The 19,062-nt window shown below is 38.5% G+C and overlaps 2 protein-coding genes across 3 annotated transcripts in view; both read right to left on the bottom strand.

Moving 5' to 3' along the window:
* Positions 1-19,062, bottom strand: part of RELN (reelin) — a 528,348-nt gene that overhangs the window by 440,454 nt on the left and 68,832 nt on the right. For both annotated transcript variants that reach the window (XM_047096965.1, XM_047096964.1), the window contains exon 2: positions 11,600-11,710. In XM_047096965.1, coding sequence (XP_046952921.1) covers positions 11,600-11,710 — 111 coding nt within the window. The remainder of the gene's footprint in view (positions 1-11,599; positions 11,711-19,062) is intronic.
* On the bottom strand, positions 218-692 carry LOC124524625 (cytochrome c oxidase subunit 5B, mitochondrial-like). Its single transcript, XM_047096966.1, has one exon. The coding sequence runs from the start codon at positions 690-692 to the stop codon at positions 303-305; it is 390 nt and encodes a 129-aa protein (XP_046952922.1). The 3' UTR covers positions 218-302.

The raw sequence follows: 19,062 nt of genomic DNA, 5'->3' as shown, positions 1-19,062 counted from the left end.
TGAAGGATAAACTTCATCAACCTCATAATTATTCTAGAGCTGCTCATTTGTCCCATTCTCTAGAAACAGAAGGCCAAACCCTGAGTTCTTCCTTATTAGTAACAGATTTCTCTCCATTTTTTGTTATTAGTGTTAACACTGGTATTGGATCACACAGACTAAAAGTGCAGTTAAAAAAGAATCTTCTCATAATGCAAATAACTAATTTTTTTTTTTAATGGGAGAAGGAGCCAATGCAATGGCTAGTCTTTATTGGAAAGAAGAAACTTTATAGCACATTTTGAGTAAGTTAGTGCAAAGGCTCAGTGGGCCAACTGATGGGGCACCAGCTTGTAATGGGTTCCACAGCTAGGGCATCGCTGGGCCTCGCCTTTGTGCAGCCAGAACCAAATGACAGCACTATTGTCCTCTTCACAGATGCAGCCCACAATTCGCTTGTCAGTGATAGATGGCACTAAATTAGGGTCTTCCTTGGTGCCTGAAGCTGCTTTTGGGGCTAGCATATTGTGTGGGTCCAGTCCCTTCCGAGCAGCCATCATGACCTCCCTCTCCAGCCCAGTTGCCTGCTCATCATCAGTAGGAACACCGCCTCCAGATGCCATGGAGCGCACTGCGGCGACTCCATTGGGACCACGGACCCTGAGGGCCTGCGCGGCCAGAGATCCAACTCCACGAAGTAACCTTGAAGCCATCACGCCCGCTACAAACAGCAGCACTCGATAACTAATTATTTTAAAAAGAAAACGGTTAAGGATAAACAAAACGTCTTCCCAGAACACGATCTCTGATAGCTCCATTTATTTTACTTTTAAGTTGCAATTTACCAGAATTCATGTGGAGAGGCACTGTTCTGAAGAAGAACCAGAAATAACATAATTAACTAGATAATAGCAACAACATGGTTCCGATGTATGAAAACATGTGGAAGGAAAAGCAGGAGAGAAGCTCAGTCTGAACTTTTACCAAAATATTAACAACTTTGCTATTCTGTTTTCCAAAATGGCAACTCCCACACCAGCAAGTATCTTTCCATTCAGACATTCAGAGTCCTGAAAACAGTAATTTAGTTGTGTGCTTGCCTCAGAGAGCAGCCTACACATCTATTAGGCGACATGCAAAGCTCAGCATCAGAGGGTTGAATACAAACTACAGAACAGAAGACAAGAGTGGAAACAGAACCAGCATTTGGTGAAGTGCTGTTATTGGACGCCTACATCTCATCTATTTTCAAGTTCATAGGCTGCATCCACAGCTATTTTCTAGGCGATGCCAAGAATTTACTTTCACCACTCTTTTTTAATACTTCAAAGATTATTATCAGAATTATTTCTAGGAATAAATTACATTATAAAATTATTTTAAGTTGTTCTTAGATTTAACTGTCAAAAAAGAATCAAGAGTATTTATAAATCAATTACTGTGAACATGGGACATAAACTCTTTTATCATTATCTAGATACCCAAAAGGAGGACTGGAAAACTTCAAGAGTAACCACATTACAAGCAAAATTAACTGCTAGATCAGAGTCAGAATTCCAAGTTTATTCCCTTAAGCATATACTTCCATCTTTTTTCCTGTTAAAATGGACAGTGTAGCATACTACGGAAAGTGTCACTCTTCTAGAAAACAATATCTCTTATCACTAAAGACCCATGATTCCTAAGTGGTTTTTAAAAGTATCATTTAAAACAGAAAGAGAAAAATATTCCTGATTCTGTCTTCATCTGCTAAGGGATAAGACCTCATTTACATAAACCTGTTTTCCAGAATTATTTTTAAAACTTTGACATGTCAGAAAGTACCCCACATAAAAACCTACTGCTCTGTCCTTGTTTGTTCAGTGCTGTTTTGGGGGCAAGTATCTTCTTTAATAAGGTTCCATTTGCCAGACAGAAAAGTCTCTTCACAATCTTTCAACACTGACAGACAAAATTATAACAAAATAACCTCAAAAACCCTAACTTCCATAGCACAGTGGCAACTTTCATTAGAATCTGCTCTAAAAATGTGACTTTCCTGACAGTCTTATTTATGACATACCATTTTACTTTGATTCTGAGCACATGGATTTGAGCAGGAATAAGGAGGAGAAAGGAATTAGAAGAACTTCTCTTCCTTAGGGATACATCTTTAAAGTACCTACAAGGGTTTCAGGGCACATATCTTATCAGGGCTAAATTCCTGTATGTTGAATCTGTAGAATGTCCAGAAAAACTGACAAGCTGCTTCAGGAGCTATGACATGGATGAACTTTACAGGGAGTGTTTTTTTTTTTTTTTTTCAGCCTAAAGGAAAGAAAACAAATTACTTAATGGCTTTTTAACACACATTTACCTTTTGTAATTACAGAAGAAATTCTATGAGAAAAGCACTGAAGTTGAAGCAAGGGTTGCACATATATACCAGACAACCTTCCTTAATCATCTCACTTGATGTAATCAAGTGAATACATTCCCAAGAAATTATAGAGTCATCACTTCACGGAAGATCTAAGAGAGAAAATAAGAACTTAACTATCATGTATCATTAGGACATTGACTTGCCCTAAGACATGAGCGTGGACGGGACACTCTCTTGAACTTCCTTCCATCTCTTGATTCTAAAGAAGACACTTAATCAATCACTCTCCTATCTAAAGGCATTAGTGCCTGCCACCTCCAGAGAAAAAAACGGACAAAATGGTAGGCAGGATAATAAATGTCCCCAGAACCTATGATGAAAAAATGTATGTATGTTTGCATAGTTTTACATATATGTATAGAAGTGTAGGTTTATATGCACGTGTACAGATTCAGAAATATCCTCGAAGTTTAAGACAGTAATATCCGCTCTCTTGTTCATACAGGACACTTGTGCACATACATGCATTTACTGATGTCAGCTCTGGTAGTAAAATACCCTATGAATCCTCAAAATTTATACTGGGTTATTCATTCAATAAATATTTATTGAGCACTTGTTATATGACAGGAGAGTGAAGATGACCAGACCATCTCTTATCCTCAAAGAGGTATAAAGGTTTTAAACAAGTAAATTCAACAGATTATTAGAGATTCTGGTGGAGGTCAGGGAATAGACTGAAGTACGGAGGGCAGAATAGAGAGTTCCATGGAGGTGAGTGTCAGGGAGTAGGGTCACAAAGGCTAAACAGGGGAGGTGAGGCAGGACAAAGGCCCTAAAGATGGCAGGATGTCCACCCAGCAGAGAGAACCAGAAGGAATTATAAGCACTATAAACAAAGGCATGAAGTTTAAAGCAGCTGGGATTTTGGAACTGTGTCTGGGTTATGATTGGTGTAGTGTGTGTGTGTGTGTGTGTGTGTGTGTGTGTGTGCAGTGAGAATGTATGTGACTGTAAAGAAATGGCAGGAATTGTTGGGATTGTTATAGGCAGGGTTACAACACAGAGGGCCTTCTTTTATTCAGGATTCTTTTGGTTATAATAGAAACCAGCTCAAGTGGGCTTTGGCTTTAAGGGAAGCTTAAGAAGAGGCTATAAAGCTGAGTTTCGTTTTTTGGGTTTTTTTCCAATGTTTATTTATTTATTTTTAGAGAGAAAGAGAGACAGAGTGTGAGCAGAGGAGGGGGAGAGAGAGAGGGAGACACAGAATCCAAAGCAGGCCCCAGGCTCTGAGCTGTCAGCACAGAGCCTGATGCCAGGCTCGAACCTGTAAACCAGGAGATCATGACCTGAGCAGAAGTCAGACGCTCAACCAACTGAGCCACCCAGGTGCCCCAAAGCTGAGTTTTACTTATGGCTTTGCAACTCCCTATGCATGACCTTGGGCAAGTTACCTACCTTTCTCTGTGCCTCAGGTTCTTTATCTACAAAATGAGAATAATTAGTAGGCTTTTTGTTAGGATCAAAAAAGTTAACACCTGCAACACACCTGGCACATAGCAGGTGTTTGATAAATGTTAGCTATTTTTATTAGTGTTTCTTAAAACCTAAGAATATCTGAGCCTGATGGGGAGAAAGCCTAAAATAAGAGCCTGGAAAGCTCCAGCACATCAGGCAGCATTCTGTCTGTATCTCCTTCTCCTCTGCCTGCACAATATTCCCCTGAGCCATTGTGGACGATGGGTGCCCAGAGTTCCCAAATGTTTACACATGCCTTGATCTAGCTCATGAAGAGTTGGACTGGGATTGATGAGTCTTGATTCCAAATTCCTGTACTGATAAATTCGATCACTCAGCTTGGCTTGTGCATCTCACTTGTGGCTTAACCCTTTGTGGGGCCAAAATCATGCCACACTGGCCTATTTCCCTTGAAAGGCAGGAAGGAAGGCAGAGGAGTAATTCCTCTTGATTCTTAGATTTAATCATTTTCAGGTCTAAGCCAGAGAACAGACTAAACAATCTGATCTTCAGAGGTCAGAGCTGCTGTTAAGTACCAAAGGACACTGGTTGTTATAATCGCTTCACATCCTCCTTAAACTTTTCCTATCCCAATTTGCACCACCCTAACTCCTTTGAAGAATCGGGGAACTGACAAAATTCCAACCACCAAGCAAAATGCGGTGTAGCCATACAATGGAATATTACATAACCATACAAAGGAATGAAGTCCCCGATACCTGCTACAACATGGATGAATGTTGAAAACACGATTCTGAGTAAAAGAAGCCAGAAACAAAAGACCACATACCGTATGATTCTATTTACATGAAATAATAGGCAAATGCATAGAGACAGAAAGCAGATTAATGGTTGTCAGGGACAGTGTGGAGGAAGGAATAGTGAGTGACCACTAAACGGGGATGGAGTTTTTTCCAGAGGTAATGAAACATTCTAAAATTACATAGTGGCGTTGGTTGTTCAACCTTGTGAACATATTGGAAATCACTGAAATGTATACCTTAAAATGGTAACGTTTATGGTATGTGAATTATATTTCAAAAAAAAAGTATCTGAGACCTGGATATGATGTCAGAACAACTGGTTTTACGCGTCACACTTACACCATCTCATGTAATAGCCACTACTCGCCCTTCCTAAGCCTTGATTCCTTACCTAAACATTGGGGCAAGGGCTGAGCCAGACTCTACCAAAGATCCGTGTCAGCTTTAAATTCTATGGGTAAGAAACTGGGTGCATTGTTTGCCATCCAAACTAAAGTCAGCCTTTCTCTTCCAAATATTCTGCCACTGGAATTATCTTCTCATTCTGTTTGCTATTTTAAAGAAAGAATTCTCACTTCTTTCTGAGATTTTAAATAATACCTATTTTTAAGCACATATACTAGGCACTTGAATAGATAATTCACTTCATCTACCCAACAATTTTGTGAACTAGACACTTTTGTTACCATTTTACAAATGCAGACACGGAGGCTTAGGGAAAGAAACAACGTGGCCCAAGTTAGTGAGAAGCCGTGCCAGGGGGACGTACAACCTGAGCAGCCTAGCTCTGGAGGTCATGTGATGAACCCCTGCACTGAGCTGCCTTTCTCCACTAACCTTTCTGCCTTTCTCCACTAACTCCTCCACATGGCCCAGATCTCATGCCCCTCAACATTTACTTTAGCAATTTGCCGAGTGACTAATTTAACAGCTTTCTATTCATCATGTTCACTATTCTAGTAAGTGATTCCTTTTAGTTATTGGGAAATAATCCCTGATTATTGTCATATGTCAAATACAAACTACATTATACTATTTCTTTTTTTTAATGTTTATTTTTGAGAAAGAGGTGAGGGGAGGAGGGGGAGAGAGACGGGGATAGAGGACCTGAAGCAGGCTCTGTGCTGATAGCGGAGATCCTGTCACCGGGCTCCAATTCCCAAACCCCGAGATCATGACCTGAGCCGAAGTTGAAACTTAACTGTCTGAGCCACCCAGGTGCCCCTATATTATGCTATTTCTTTTTTTTTTTTTTTAATCGTTGAATCCACATTTAATTGAGACAAAAATTAGGATTAGCTAGAAATTCTAGGAGATGCCTTTTTCCACATGTTCCACATGGCTCAGTGGGACATCTTTAGTTATGAGGTATCTCAGAAAGAGAGGGTGGTCTCTTGGCCCCGAACAGACTCAGTGCAGAGTTAGTCATACCTCATATGATGGTATCCTACAGCAAGTATGGAAACACATAAACATTTTATTAGACTCCAAGCTTATGAAAACTTTGGATGAAACTGTGAAATTGTTTTTGTTTTGTGTTTTCATTATCTTTCCTCCCTTGTAAGTCTGTTGGTAGCCCTATTTCCATGCTTACTAAGGTACCACCTTCACTCAGGCTGTATTCTTTTTTTTTTTTTTTTTTAAGTGTTTTAAGCAATATTTCTTAATGAAGGTAATGCTGGCATATGCAAGTGGAATTGAGACCAAATTAATGAATTAAGACCAAACTTAGGTTAATACCCAGTAAATAAGAAAAATTAATGACAACTTCAGCTCTTGTCAGCTATGCTCCTGGTACCATTGACTAGAGCAATTTGTTTAATTAACCTAAAGTCTTCTTGTTAATTATAGATCATTTACCATGTCTAATAAAAGGTCATGCCTTTGAAATCCCTACATATGTTTAAAATTCCTCAAGCATGTTATAAAAGCATTTCTTCGTAAAGAGACAGGCAAAATAAACTTAAGAAGAATGAGGAATAATTTAGCTTAATTTAGGCTAGCAAATAAATAGCATTACTAGACAGGACCCTATGTAATGAAGTTGCTAGTGGTTGTCCCTTCTTTACAAATATCAAGACCTAAATATGTGTATGTGGTATTCATAACGTGTGTGTCTCAAAGTCACAAGGACAGGACACCTAAGACTGAACTGTAGCTGATGCCCAGGGATGTAGGAGTCCTGGTGACAATTAGTAAAGTTGTAAAAGGTTCTACTTAGTTTTAATGTGAAAGATAACCAAAAATTAGCTTAAAGTCTATATTTTTATTTTTAATGACAATAAAGCAAAGTAGTAACAAAAACATGCATCATGACAATGAAACATTAACATACAATCAAAATCTACTGGTAAAGTACCCATTTTTGTTAACTAGTGACCAACATAAGGTTTACAAAAATTGTAAATCTTTCTTAAAACATTTAAATAATTTGTTTTGTAAATATATCCCTATTCATCTAAAGTTAGAGTGTCAAATCACAGTTAGAAAAAGTCAGATCATTGTTAAAAAATTCTGACACCATGTTTAAAAATAATATTGAAAATATTAAACTTTTATGTTAGTTGCTTAATCTCTATTAAAAGCATGACAAGATTGAATGCTTAAGAGCAAAAATCAAAAAGAAAAATCATGGATCTGTTCACCATATTTTCTGCCCAAACTTGGATTTCATCAAATCTTGCCATTTTAAGAATTTTGTAACTTAACAGTGATTATATCTAGAATTGTATCTAGAATGGCTCATTTCCTTATAGAAAAAGGAACACATAGAAAATTACAACAGTTTACATGAAAAACTGTTAAAATGGCTCACGAATTAGCTGAGAAAAATGATGTAGCACAAAAATTGAATTTATGCAACATCTAACAATTTGAACTGGGGCCAGCAGACCTGCAAACCCAGTTCTCCGGTTTTAGAGCCAGAATATCAAAAATTGAGTGAAATGCTTTAAAGCCAGAATACTAAATATTGAGTAAAAAGCATTTCAGCCTCTGGAAAAGGAATAATTTTGTATGAAAGGATATTCAAATAGCCCTTCATTGAGCGGCCACAAAGAGCCTTGAAGATTTACATGATTGAGCTGGAATTCAATGCCAAAGACAAGAGGAAGCATTTTTGTTCTGGGATGCACAAAGAGATACCCATAATTAAACATCACTCTTCCCTAGGGCAGCATGTTTTCTTATATTGACAAGCAAAATGAGGTATTTCAAACCATGCATTGCTGGCATACAGTCATCTTTTGCATAGCTATTGTTTTAATGTATTTCTGGCTATTAGGCATTTGTCTATTTTTGGTCAGTGAGGCATGCATTTTAAAGAATTCTGGTTTTGCATAAAAGGCTGTAGTTATGTTAGTGGAATTACATTTATACAACAGTATCTTAAGAATAATTATAGCCTTATTTTGGCTAGTCACACACATATTTTATATTTAAAGTAGAGCGGCTATAACTTTCATGTAATTAGTACAATTGAAATTAACTATAAGTGGAAAAAACTTTCAGAAGTACCTTTTTAGATTCAACTATATGTTCTACTTTGTCTTGTTCAATACAGCTATTTAAACATACCACACACGGATCCTACTATATTGGGCATTTGCCAAACAAATCAAGTTTGCTTAACATTCCATCAGTCAAGTCAGAGCCTAATGATAGATTATGTATTCAATAACTCTTTTGTTCTAGATCAAAGAATGCCACATTTTTTTCAGCCTGATCCTACCGCAACTACTAACCTACCAAAAAGCAGCAACTCTTACATTTTACCTTCTGTAAGAGTTTCCTCTCCTTTCTCACCTGCACTCTACTCAAATTCAATCTTTTTCATTTTCTTAAATTGTAAAGAATGTGTTAAACTTAAATACCAAAAAAAAAAAAATGTTCTTTTGCTTTTGAAAGTGACCATCTACCTAAGTAGACGTTTTATCTCCTGCTCTCTATTCAAAACATTGCTTATGAAGATTAACTCTGTTTAACAATATGGAGTTATATAATCAAATTTTCTTTTTAAGGTAACTTGCTATTGTCATATAAATCCAGATAAAATTATTTTGATATTACTAGAAACTTAAAAAAGATCTAACTTATCTATCCATCCGTATAAAAATCATGTCCTATAAAAATGCCAATTGACTAATGGGAGACCTGAGCTTTGGTTATGGAAGTTAAACTACCATCCATGGGCTTTGTGTCTAGAAGCCTCTTCAGACCGTTAACCTAATGATACTGGGTTAATGGTAATGGGAAGACTAAGCATAATTTAATCTAATCAAAAACATTCTAATTCAAGAGAAACTGCGTTTTTACAGCTTTCAAAGTCATCATAGAAAATGTCTTGGGGCGCCTAGATGGCTCAGTCCGTTAAGTGTCTGACTCTTGATTTCAGCTCAGGTCATGATCTCAATGTTCATGAGTTCGAGCCCTGCATCGGACTCTGTACTGACAGTGTGCAGCCTGCTTGGGATTCTATCTCCCTCTCTCTCTGCACCCCTTCCCCGCTTGCATGTGCTCTCTCCCCATCTACCCCTGCCCTTTAAATAAATAAAAAAATAAAATAAAATAAAATTGAATAAAATAAAATGTCTTGAAGCCCAGGTGCCTCAAATAACTCCTAACAATTGCGTTGCTAGTTTTTTGTTTGCTTTACTAAAATCAGAGGCAATAGGACACATGGATTTTATGTGTCTACCTTGGCAAGTGATAGTTATTTCATTCAGCCAAGTCCTCTCTTCTCAAATCATCCGGATCTACAAACCCCAGATTAATTCCTCTTGAGAACTGCTTTTTTTGCCCCCGAAAGGAAGTACATACACGTCTTAGACTGGAGAAAGCAGCCACTTCAGTTACCAAGATTTATAATTTTGGAACACCTAGTTTTACTGAGTGTTTCCTCTGTGCTAAGAGCTTCACATAAATAATCTCAATTTTCAGGGCTACTCAACATCACAGGAAGCAGGTGCCATACCAACCCCATTTCACAGATGAGGAAGTTAAGCTTACATCTCAGCTTAACATGACTTCCTCAGGAAAGCCTCTCCCAATTACATCCCATTTTGCTCCAGACTGGATCTAGTTTCTCTGGCATACCCTTGCCCAGCACTCAGCACTTTTCCAAGCTTGCCCCTAGCAAGATTTGCTATTACATATTTATGTGGTCATTTAATTAATGTCTGTCTCTCCCATTTAATTAATGTAAGATCAATGGTTCTCAAACTTTAGTGTGTATCAAAATCACTGGGAGTGCTTCTTAGAAAGTGATCACTGGGTCCCAAGCCCAGAATATCTGACTCACTGAGTCTAAAGAAAGGCCTGGAACTCTGTTGCTGCTACCAGACCCTGGACTGACTCAATACCAGCAGTTCTCAGCCCTGGATGAACATCAGAATCTCCTGGGGACCTTTAAAAACAATCAATGCCCATACTCTGCCCCCAGAGGTTTTGATTTAATTGGGCTAAGATGGAACCCCGAATGCCTTATCCCAAATATTGTATTCTTTTACTCAAAAATTACTTATCTAAAACTCAAGTTTAACCAAATGTCCTGTAAATTTTTATTTGTTAAATCTGACACCCTTACTTGTAAGTCCTGTTGTAACATAACAGGTAGTGTATCATTTATTTTATGTACATATATATTATGTACCCATATCATGGGGCCAAATGAGCAGAATTTTTAGACCCAAGAATTTTTTTCTAGAGGATCAGAACATAGAAGTAGTTACCCACACATTGTAAAAGCTTATCTGGAGATCTTTTAAGAATAGGGCAAATTCTCAATGTCAAATAATTTAACATGATGATTAAGTGACTTCCAGTTTCCTTTAAGCCCTGAGGCTGTGAGTCTCATATGAGGCCAGCAGGGTGACAATGGGGCATCCACATCACTGCTCCGACATCAATCAATGAATCACCTGGGCAGAGCTGCTGCTAAGACTTGGCTCAGAGGAGGTGTCCTTTCATATATCAAAAGTAGGTAAAAATTATCTATTTAATAAATACCCCAGAAAAGATAAAACGCTGAACACATGGCTGCCTCTGATAACACAATTCTATCTTTTTCATATCAATGTAGGCAGTCTTGTGCCATTTTCCAATTTCAGAGTAAGATCAGTGATTTCATGTCTTACATAAATGGATATATTAAATTTGCATTTTTGATGCTGAAAAGGGCCTACTTAATTCCAGCTTGGCACGTTTATTGTATAATGGGTAAACTAGGGATTTCCAAATTGAGAATCCTCTGGGATCAGTAATGCTCATGTAGCCTTCTGCCTCCTCATGTAAGTAACCTGCCAGGTCTCTGGCTCAAGGACAAGGACTCCATCTAAGTATTTTAAATATTAAAACACACTCCTTCATGAATACTCATAGAATTCAATCATTTCAACAGTCATTACTGTCTTTGTACAATGCTTACTTGCCGAATTTAACACGACACTTTTCACCTAATCCAGGATTTTAAGAGCTGTTTATAAAAACAGGTTATGGAGGGGCACCTAGCTGGCCCAGTCAGTAGAGCATGCAACTCTTGATCATAGAGTTGGGAGTTCAAGCCCCACATTGGGGATAGAGTTTATTTAAAAATAAATAATAAAACTTTTTTTAAAAGCCACGTTATTGAATGCATGAACATCAGAGTGGATTCCAATTCCAGCAACACAGAAATTTACATGACAGAACACAGAACACAGAACACAGAAATTTACATGAGCCCCCAAGACGAAGTATAATAGTTGCAGCAGACGGGAGAGGGACAGAATGATTGTCACACCAAGCTTATGGTCGGCTGTACCTTTACAGGACTTATTTCAATTCACCTAACTACAAGCAAACAACACAAAAATAACTTCAGATTATTTTCTCTGAAATAATAAATGTCTAATACTTTTTAAAAAGGCATTTCAAAAAATAAGACCTATAACTGTTTAATCATGGACAATGATTGGTTTCTTATGTCGGGATCACTTACCAAATCCAAAAGCATTGGAACCTCCAATGCTCTGTGAAGCCTGAACACTTGTAGATGTGTATAGTCCTGTCACCAGCAAGCCATCAAAGAAGGTGCTTGTTGAAATTGTCACTGAAATACAGGGAGGGGAAAAAAAGAAACCTCAATTAATACAATCAGGAGAATGAGATAACATTTCTGAAGTGTTAAACACTGTCAAAACAACTTTTACTCATTATTAAAAAATCATTTTTATACTACTGGTAGTCAGTATTTTCTTTGTATTAGGAATTAGAGAGGAGCAAAAAGCAGCTCAGAATGCCAATGTTTATAATTGCTGGTCCTAAATTTAGTACATTAGTTCTATCTTTCTGCATTCATTTACACGTTCCCCAGCTATATGCAAAATCATCTGAAAATAATGTAGAATATATTGAATAGCTAGTCTCCCCCACCTCCACCACCACCCCTGAAGGCAGTCAAAGGCATTGCTGGAGTTTTGGCATTGTGATTAAACATTTTTTTTAACTATTCCATACTGTGGGAAACAATCTTAGATTGGCTGAAAGAACAGTAAGATGCACTGTTTTTCTTATTGTGCATCTACATATCATAGATGAATCCCCTGAAGTTTTTCAACAAAAGCAGACTAATTTGCATGAAGACAGTTAGCTCTTTTCCTTTTGAGAACAAAAAAGGGAGACCACTGCACATTTTAAGTTTTAGAACAAAGACTACAAGAGGAATCTGAATGGTTTCATAACCAGAAAATCAGGATGTTCCTGGGAAGAAGAGGGTCAAATTAAATGCATCCTGATGCTACTCAGGGTTGGCTTCTTAAAATTTTATCTTGCTTATTACCATGCTAAAAAATGATCATAATTTCCTTCTTGACATAATATTTTCTCCTGCATTGGTTTTACAAGATTAAGATGATGCCATTTGTAGGAAGCATCCAGGAAAAGGTGATATTATTTTGGCGTGCACAGTACAAGGCTATCATCATGGTTGGTGGCAGTAAGGAGAATGGCCAGAATCACATTAACTTTGATGAGAATGTTTAAATTAAACTCCAGGAAATCCAGTGAATAGAGCTGAATGGTCTGAAACAACCACATTATAAAGCATAAAACAAGACTCATAGATCAACAGAACAGCCTGACATCATGCTACCCCCAAAATGGCATTGGATATTGGAGTAAATCACCTTCACATCCTTTAATAATAGCCAATATTTTGACTGCTGCTATGTAAACCATTCAGCTGAGCATTGAGTTAAACAGTTAACGTGTATTATCTCATTTCATCATCAAAAAATTTCTATAAAAAGGGTACTGTTATTATTCCCAGGATACACATGAGGAATTTGTGGCACAGAACAATTAAGAACCTTGTTCAGGACCATCTGATATCATCTAAAGATGTCTGATGTTGTTTACCTGGCATCTCTCTTGTTTTCTCTCTATCCTGTACATCTCCCCCTCCCCAGATCCCACAGAAGCAAAATGACATGGCTGAACCCTTGTTTAATAACTTATTCCCCAGATTATTCACATGCATGAGGAGTATTTGAAAAAAAGTAAACGCTGTGGGACTCAATATCACTGTTATTAGAGAGGAAGAGGGCCAAGGAGGGCCAGGAGGTGACCTCTATGGTATAATGGATGGAGCCCTAGGCTAGGTAAGGGATGGGATTTGGGTGCTGGGTACTCATCTGTTACCACCTGTTCTTGAACAAAACCACTTCCTCTCTTGGAATCTCAATTTCCTCATTTATAGAATCACACCTCAATCATCAGCCTCCTGTTTTGCCTATTCCAGATTCCCATAGTTGATTCTACCAGTGCCTCTACCTTTGGTTCAGTGAGTTATCTTGACTAAGGTAAAAAGTGCTTAAACTGCTTCTGCACCCTTATCCAGTAGGGTTTAGAATTAAGCGGCTTGCTATTAAATTGACTGTGCTGACCAATGGACTCAATTGCAGTGTCCCAGGCTGTCCTTCACAGCAAATCAGACCCAAACTGCAGTATCTCACTGTGGACCTGTGGGATCCTGCTTCTATCCACTTCCTCTCAATCCATTCCCCTTTTGTTCAGTAAGACAGCAGCAATCATGTTAATGCACAAATACAGCCCCTGTGGACTCCTGTTCATTCCTTTATGCTTCTACTCTGGTTCTTACTTCTAAGATTCTAAAAAATCTAAGAGTTTTATGGGTTAGGGAGTGAGGCCACCTCGAATTCAAATCTCACCTCTCTCTCTCTCTTTACCTCTGATCAGTGTGTGACCTTGCAATGAGCCTCGGATGCCTCATTTACAAAAGGAATAATACTACCCAATTCACTGTAAGAATGAAAAGAAATGTATCTTCAATCTATCAGTGTACCTATCTCTTTAACAAACAACTATGCACACAGTAACTCACCAGTAAAAGTTAGCTCCATTTTCCCTGTCCTCTTTCACATCCTGAAGCCCTGCCTTGTTCTTCCCTTCCAGAGAACTGGAGTCCCATACAGACCTCTCACATCTGCTGAGGACACAGCCAACCACTGGATTGCCCACATCTGAGTCCTCCTGCCTGCTACGATTCTCCACCTACCTCTCCATGCATTATTTCATTTCCAACCACGGTCCATACTAAGTCTCAGCTGTGAGCTCAGTGGACCCAAGATAAGTGGCATCCCCAGCTTATTATTAATTTGCCCTCTCTTCTAAAAGATATTCTTCTGAGTCTTAATTTAAAACAGAGGCTAAACACTTGGAGAAAGGGCTGAAAAAGAAGAGAACCATATGTGACAGCTCTTGGGTCTTTCCTCTACTACCCCCAGCTACTCAGTTCTGGTCTCAAACTACATACCCCCCAGCAAAACAAAAGCCCTGCTATGTCTATTATGACAATTGATAAATTCAACTTGTTGATAGCCTACACGTATCTAGTGATGATTCAATATATTAGACATGTGCACTTAGGAAGCTGCCTGCACGGCCTGTGACACATTTGGGTACTGAGCACAACCAAGGTCTGCTGTGCCCCTTAGATGTCCACGTAGGCTGCTAATCCCTTGCCAGGTCTCAGCTCTCATCTGCCACCAAGTGCCTCCCCAGCCCTAGAGGATGATGCAAATTCTGATCTTAACTCCTCCACACACCATAATACCTGCTTCAGATCAATTCTCTTCTTTACATAGATTCCTGGTGCTGACACAGCAAGGTCTAGTGAAAACATCCCAGGAATAAAAGGATTGATATTTAATTACCAATAATAATTTGCTATGTCAGATGAGGCAAGCTTTTCTCTCTGCTTGGTTCTATTCCTAGTAGTAGTGACATGAATACCTATTGCTTGGAAACCTCATGGCTAGATGGACCTATCATTTCTAAACACGGAGCATCTTAGAAATCAAAGTGGAATTACTGAGAAAAACACTTCTTACTCTTAGAGTCTCTTGGCTTTAAATACCATCCATAAACTGACCACTCCCAAATTTCTATCTCCTGTCCAGATCTCTACATACCTCTTCATATATACTGCAGGTATACATAAACTTGCTGCTCAACATCCCCACTTGGATGTTCAAGAGAGGTCTCAACCTCAACTTAACCAAAACTGAATGCCCACCCCATCCCTCAAACCTGCTTCTCCTATAGCCTTCATGAACTCAGTTGATGGCAGCACCATCCTTCCTGCTGAGCCAACTTTGGAATCACCATCTCCCATCCTCTACATTAGTCCATCATACACTGGATTCATGTCATTCCTCTGCTTACAACTTTCTAGCTAAGTCAATGTCAAAGTCTTCACAGCGGCCTACAAAATCCTGTGTGACCTGCCCCTAGTCCTTCTCTGTCCTCACCTCCTTCTGCTTTCCTCCTAGCTCACCCCATTCCAGGTACACCAGCCTCCTTGTTGTTGCTCAGACATGTCAAGCCTTTGTACCACTGCCTTCCTCTGCCTAGGACTCTCTTCCTTCAGAGTATCAGGTACTTATCACCTTCTGGCACATTCTACTGATACACTGACTCACAATTGTCTTTGTTTATTATGTTTATTGTAGGTCTCATCCTGCAGAATGTGAATTCCATCAGGGCAGATACCTCAAGTGTTTTGTTCAGTAGTACATCTCAAGCATCTGGAATAATTTCTGACACGTTAAGGTGTCATATTTGTTGGAATATTATATGTGATAATATTATATGTATTAATGAATAACTCATTCATACAAAAGTGGTGCAAAGTTGTCTTATCTCCAACTTATTCCCAAAGGAAAAGTATGTTGTGAATCCTAGACTTTATATGTCAAATGAATCCCACTTGGAAAAGTCACATGGGAAAAAAAAGAAAATTTGACTATTTATATATTGAAAATACCTTCCAGAGTGCAAAATGATCAATGCAGGGACCAACAGACCAATCGAAGACATTTGTTTTTTTAAAAAAGGCAGATCAACTTAAGTACACATACATTCTGACAGGCTATATGTTTACACAAATCATCTAAAGAAAAAGCTCCCTATTAAAAACTAACTGAATATAGGGGTGCCTGGGTGGCTCAGTCGGTTAGACATCTGACTTCGGCTCAGGTCATGATCTCCCAGCTTGTGAGTTCGAGCCCCACGTCGGGCTCTGTGCTGACAGCTCGGAGCCTGGAGCCTGTTTCAGATTCTGTGTCTCCCTCTCTCTCTGGCCCTCCCCCTTTCATGCTCTGTCTCTGTCTCAAAAATAAATAAATGTTAAAAAAAATTTTTTTTAAACTAACTGATCTATTTCTCTATTTGCTAGAGTTGGGGGTTTAAAGTTATTTTGAAGGGAAAAAATGATATTTGCATTTGGAAAGCTGCTACTGTCTGGACAAGCATTCCTTCTCCTTCTTTAAACATGTGTAATGCATGATCCATATGTAAACTGGTAATCAGTCTCTTTTTTTAAGAAAAAGGAAATGTTGCCCAGACTTATACAGCCTATAAGACACAGTTCTGATCACTAGGTTCCCTTTTACTCAAGAAGACAATGGGCCCAATTTCTGCATTTAAAAGAAAATGTGACACAGTCTGGATTCTCCGATAGCTTGCAGGAAACTTCAGGATGTCTGCAGCCTGCATGTTTTTACCGATTAGAGCACCATCAGTAAACATATGAACAATCTGAGCGAGACGCTGAAAACTTTATACCAAGGCACTCCAACTTGGAAACTTTGGCAGGAATACACATCTCTCTGTCCTTCCCTTTCCTTTTCATCAAATGCTTCCACTTATCTCTACTTGCAGCCTCTGGTGAGTCTGTCAGAGTTTCCCAAACAAACAAACAAACGAAAACCTTACAGAAACAAATAATTGTTCCAGGCATCGAGGCTGCTCTGGCCAGCTGTCCTTACCTGGGTAATTTCACATCATCAGTCACTGACAATTTGTTTTCATCTGGGGCCTCTTCCCTCACCTTACCCTCTGGTATCTTTCTGATTCCTTCCTATCAAGCTTTATCTGACCAACAATGTGCACTAGTTCTTACCTGTCCTAGTGCCCAGACTTGATTTCATTTCTCTAATTCCACTGGGACTCACCCTTCAAGCACTATCTGACCTTCTCAAGTCTTAGCTCATCAGTTATGTCCACAAACTGCTGCCATCTAGGCAACTGAAATAATCTTTCTGAAAGCAGAAGAGTGATCTATGATAAAATCTTTTTAATGTTTATTTATTTTTGAGAGAGAGAGAGAGCATGAGCAGGGGGAGAGGCAGAGAGAGAGGGAGGCACAGAATCTGAAGCAGGCTCCAGGCTCTGAGCTGTCAGCACAGAGCCTGACACAGGGCTGGAACTCACGAACTATGAGATCATGACCTGAGCTGAAGTTGGACGCTTAACCGACTGAGCCACCCACGTACCCCTATGATAAATTTTTTTAAGTTTACTATAGTAAACACAGTACACAGTACAAATACGGCTCACAATAGAAAAAACTGAAACACATTTCTAAATGTAAAATTATGTTAATATGTTTATGAACTAGAAGGAAAATTTACAGCTGTCATATTTTTGTAAGTTTCTAACATTCTGATTCAGAATGTTTTGTCCCAAACTGCATAATTTAAAATGTTGCAAAGCTACTATCATTTAAAAAGGTTTCCTCCAGGGGCGCCTGGGTGGCTCAGTTGGTTAAGCGTCTGACACTTGGTTTTAGCTCAGGTCATGATCTAATGGTTTGTGAGTTCAAGCCCCACATCAGGCTTTGAGGTAACAGCGCAGAGCCTGCTTGGGATTCTCTCTCTCCCTTTCTCTCTGCCCCTCCCCTGCTCACTCTCTGTCTCTTACTCAAAGTAAATAAACTTAAAAAAAATTTTTAATGTTTCCTCTAACATTTTATTTATTTTTAAATTTATTTATTTTGAGAGAGAGAGAGAGAGAGAGAGTTCAAGCGGGGAAGAGGCAGAGAGAGGGAGAGGCAGAATACCAAGCAGGCTCAATACTGTCAACACAGAGACAGACATGACATGGGGCTCCAACTCATTAACTGTGAGATCATGAGATGACCTGACTGAGACACCCAGGTGCCCCTAAAAATGTTTCCTATAAAAATATTTTATGAAGCTACCTTTGCATAAGTAGAATTTTTAGTTAAAATATATAAATTTGGCCACACTAGGATAGGGGAGAATTGCACAAAGTTTTTAGATTTGAACTACCTTTAAGATAAACAACTCTTACGACTACCTATATCTAACTGATATCTAACTAGCCCAGTTAATAAAAGAATCCTTCACTCTCTTTCCAAGATTATGAGCCATATGCTTTAACTAATAGTAAGATAGGAAACAAATATTTAGCAAATATCAATTCACTTTAAATTTATAATATGAAAAATTACTGAACCTAGGTGGTAGATATACAGGTGTGCGCTGTGCTAGTCTATTAAATTTTGTTTCAGGGGTGCCTGGGTGGCTCGGTTGGTTGAGCGTCTGACTTCAGCTCAGGTCATGGTCTCATAGCTCGTGGGTTTGAGCCCCACATCAGGCTCTGTGATGACAGCTCAGACCCCACAGGCTGCTTTGGATTCTGTGTCTCCTTCTCTCTGCCCCTTCCCCACTCGTGCTCTGTCTCTCTCAAAAATAAATAAAACATTAAAAAAATTTTTTTTAATTTGTTTCAGAAAAAAATCATATTAAAAAGTTGAGGGAAAGGAAGAAGTTTATTATAAATACACTTATTACAAATGTACTTAAGATGAGCAAACTAACTGGAACAATAAAATGAACTAAAAAGTACATAATACATTCAGACTTTAAGAACTAAACAATATATATGAAAATATGTGTATATTGCTGTGTGTGTGTGTGTGTGTGTGTGTGTGTGTGTGTATACTTTATATATATAAACCTTCTATGAGTCAAGAACTGTTAGAACTATAATTTGGATTTTATTAACTAGGAAAGCAAAAAAAGATATTTAGAACTAGGTCCTTATTAGTAAAATGTTTATAAACTCTATCTGACA

Source organism: Lynx rufus, unplaced genomic scaffold (genome assembly GCF_022079265.1).
Source record: "Lynx rufus isolate CCGP_SWC_20201006 ecotype Redwood Valley unplaced genomic scaffold, mLynRuf1.p SCAF_4, whole genome shotgun sequence".
Classification (NCBI taxonomy): Eukaryota; Metazoa; Chordata; class Mammalia; order Carnivora; family Felidae; genus Lynx; species Lynx rufus.
Note: the sequence above shows the minus strand (reverse complement) of the source record. Positions and strands in the feature narration are given on the sequence as shown.

What these genes read in the sequence shown, in the direction of transcription:
- LOC124524625 (XM_047096966.1), bottom strand. Translation starts at nt 692, where the DNA reads ATGGCTTCAAGGTTACTTCGTGGAGTTGGATCTCTGGCCGCGCAGGCC.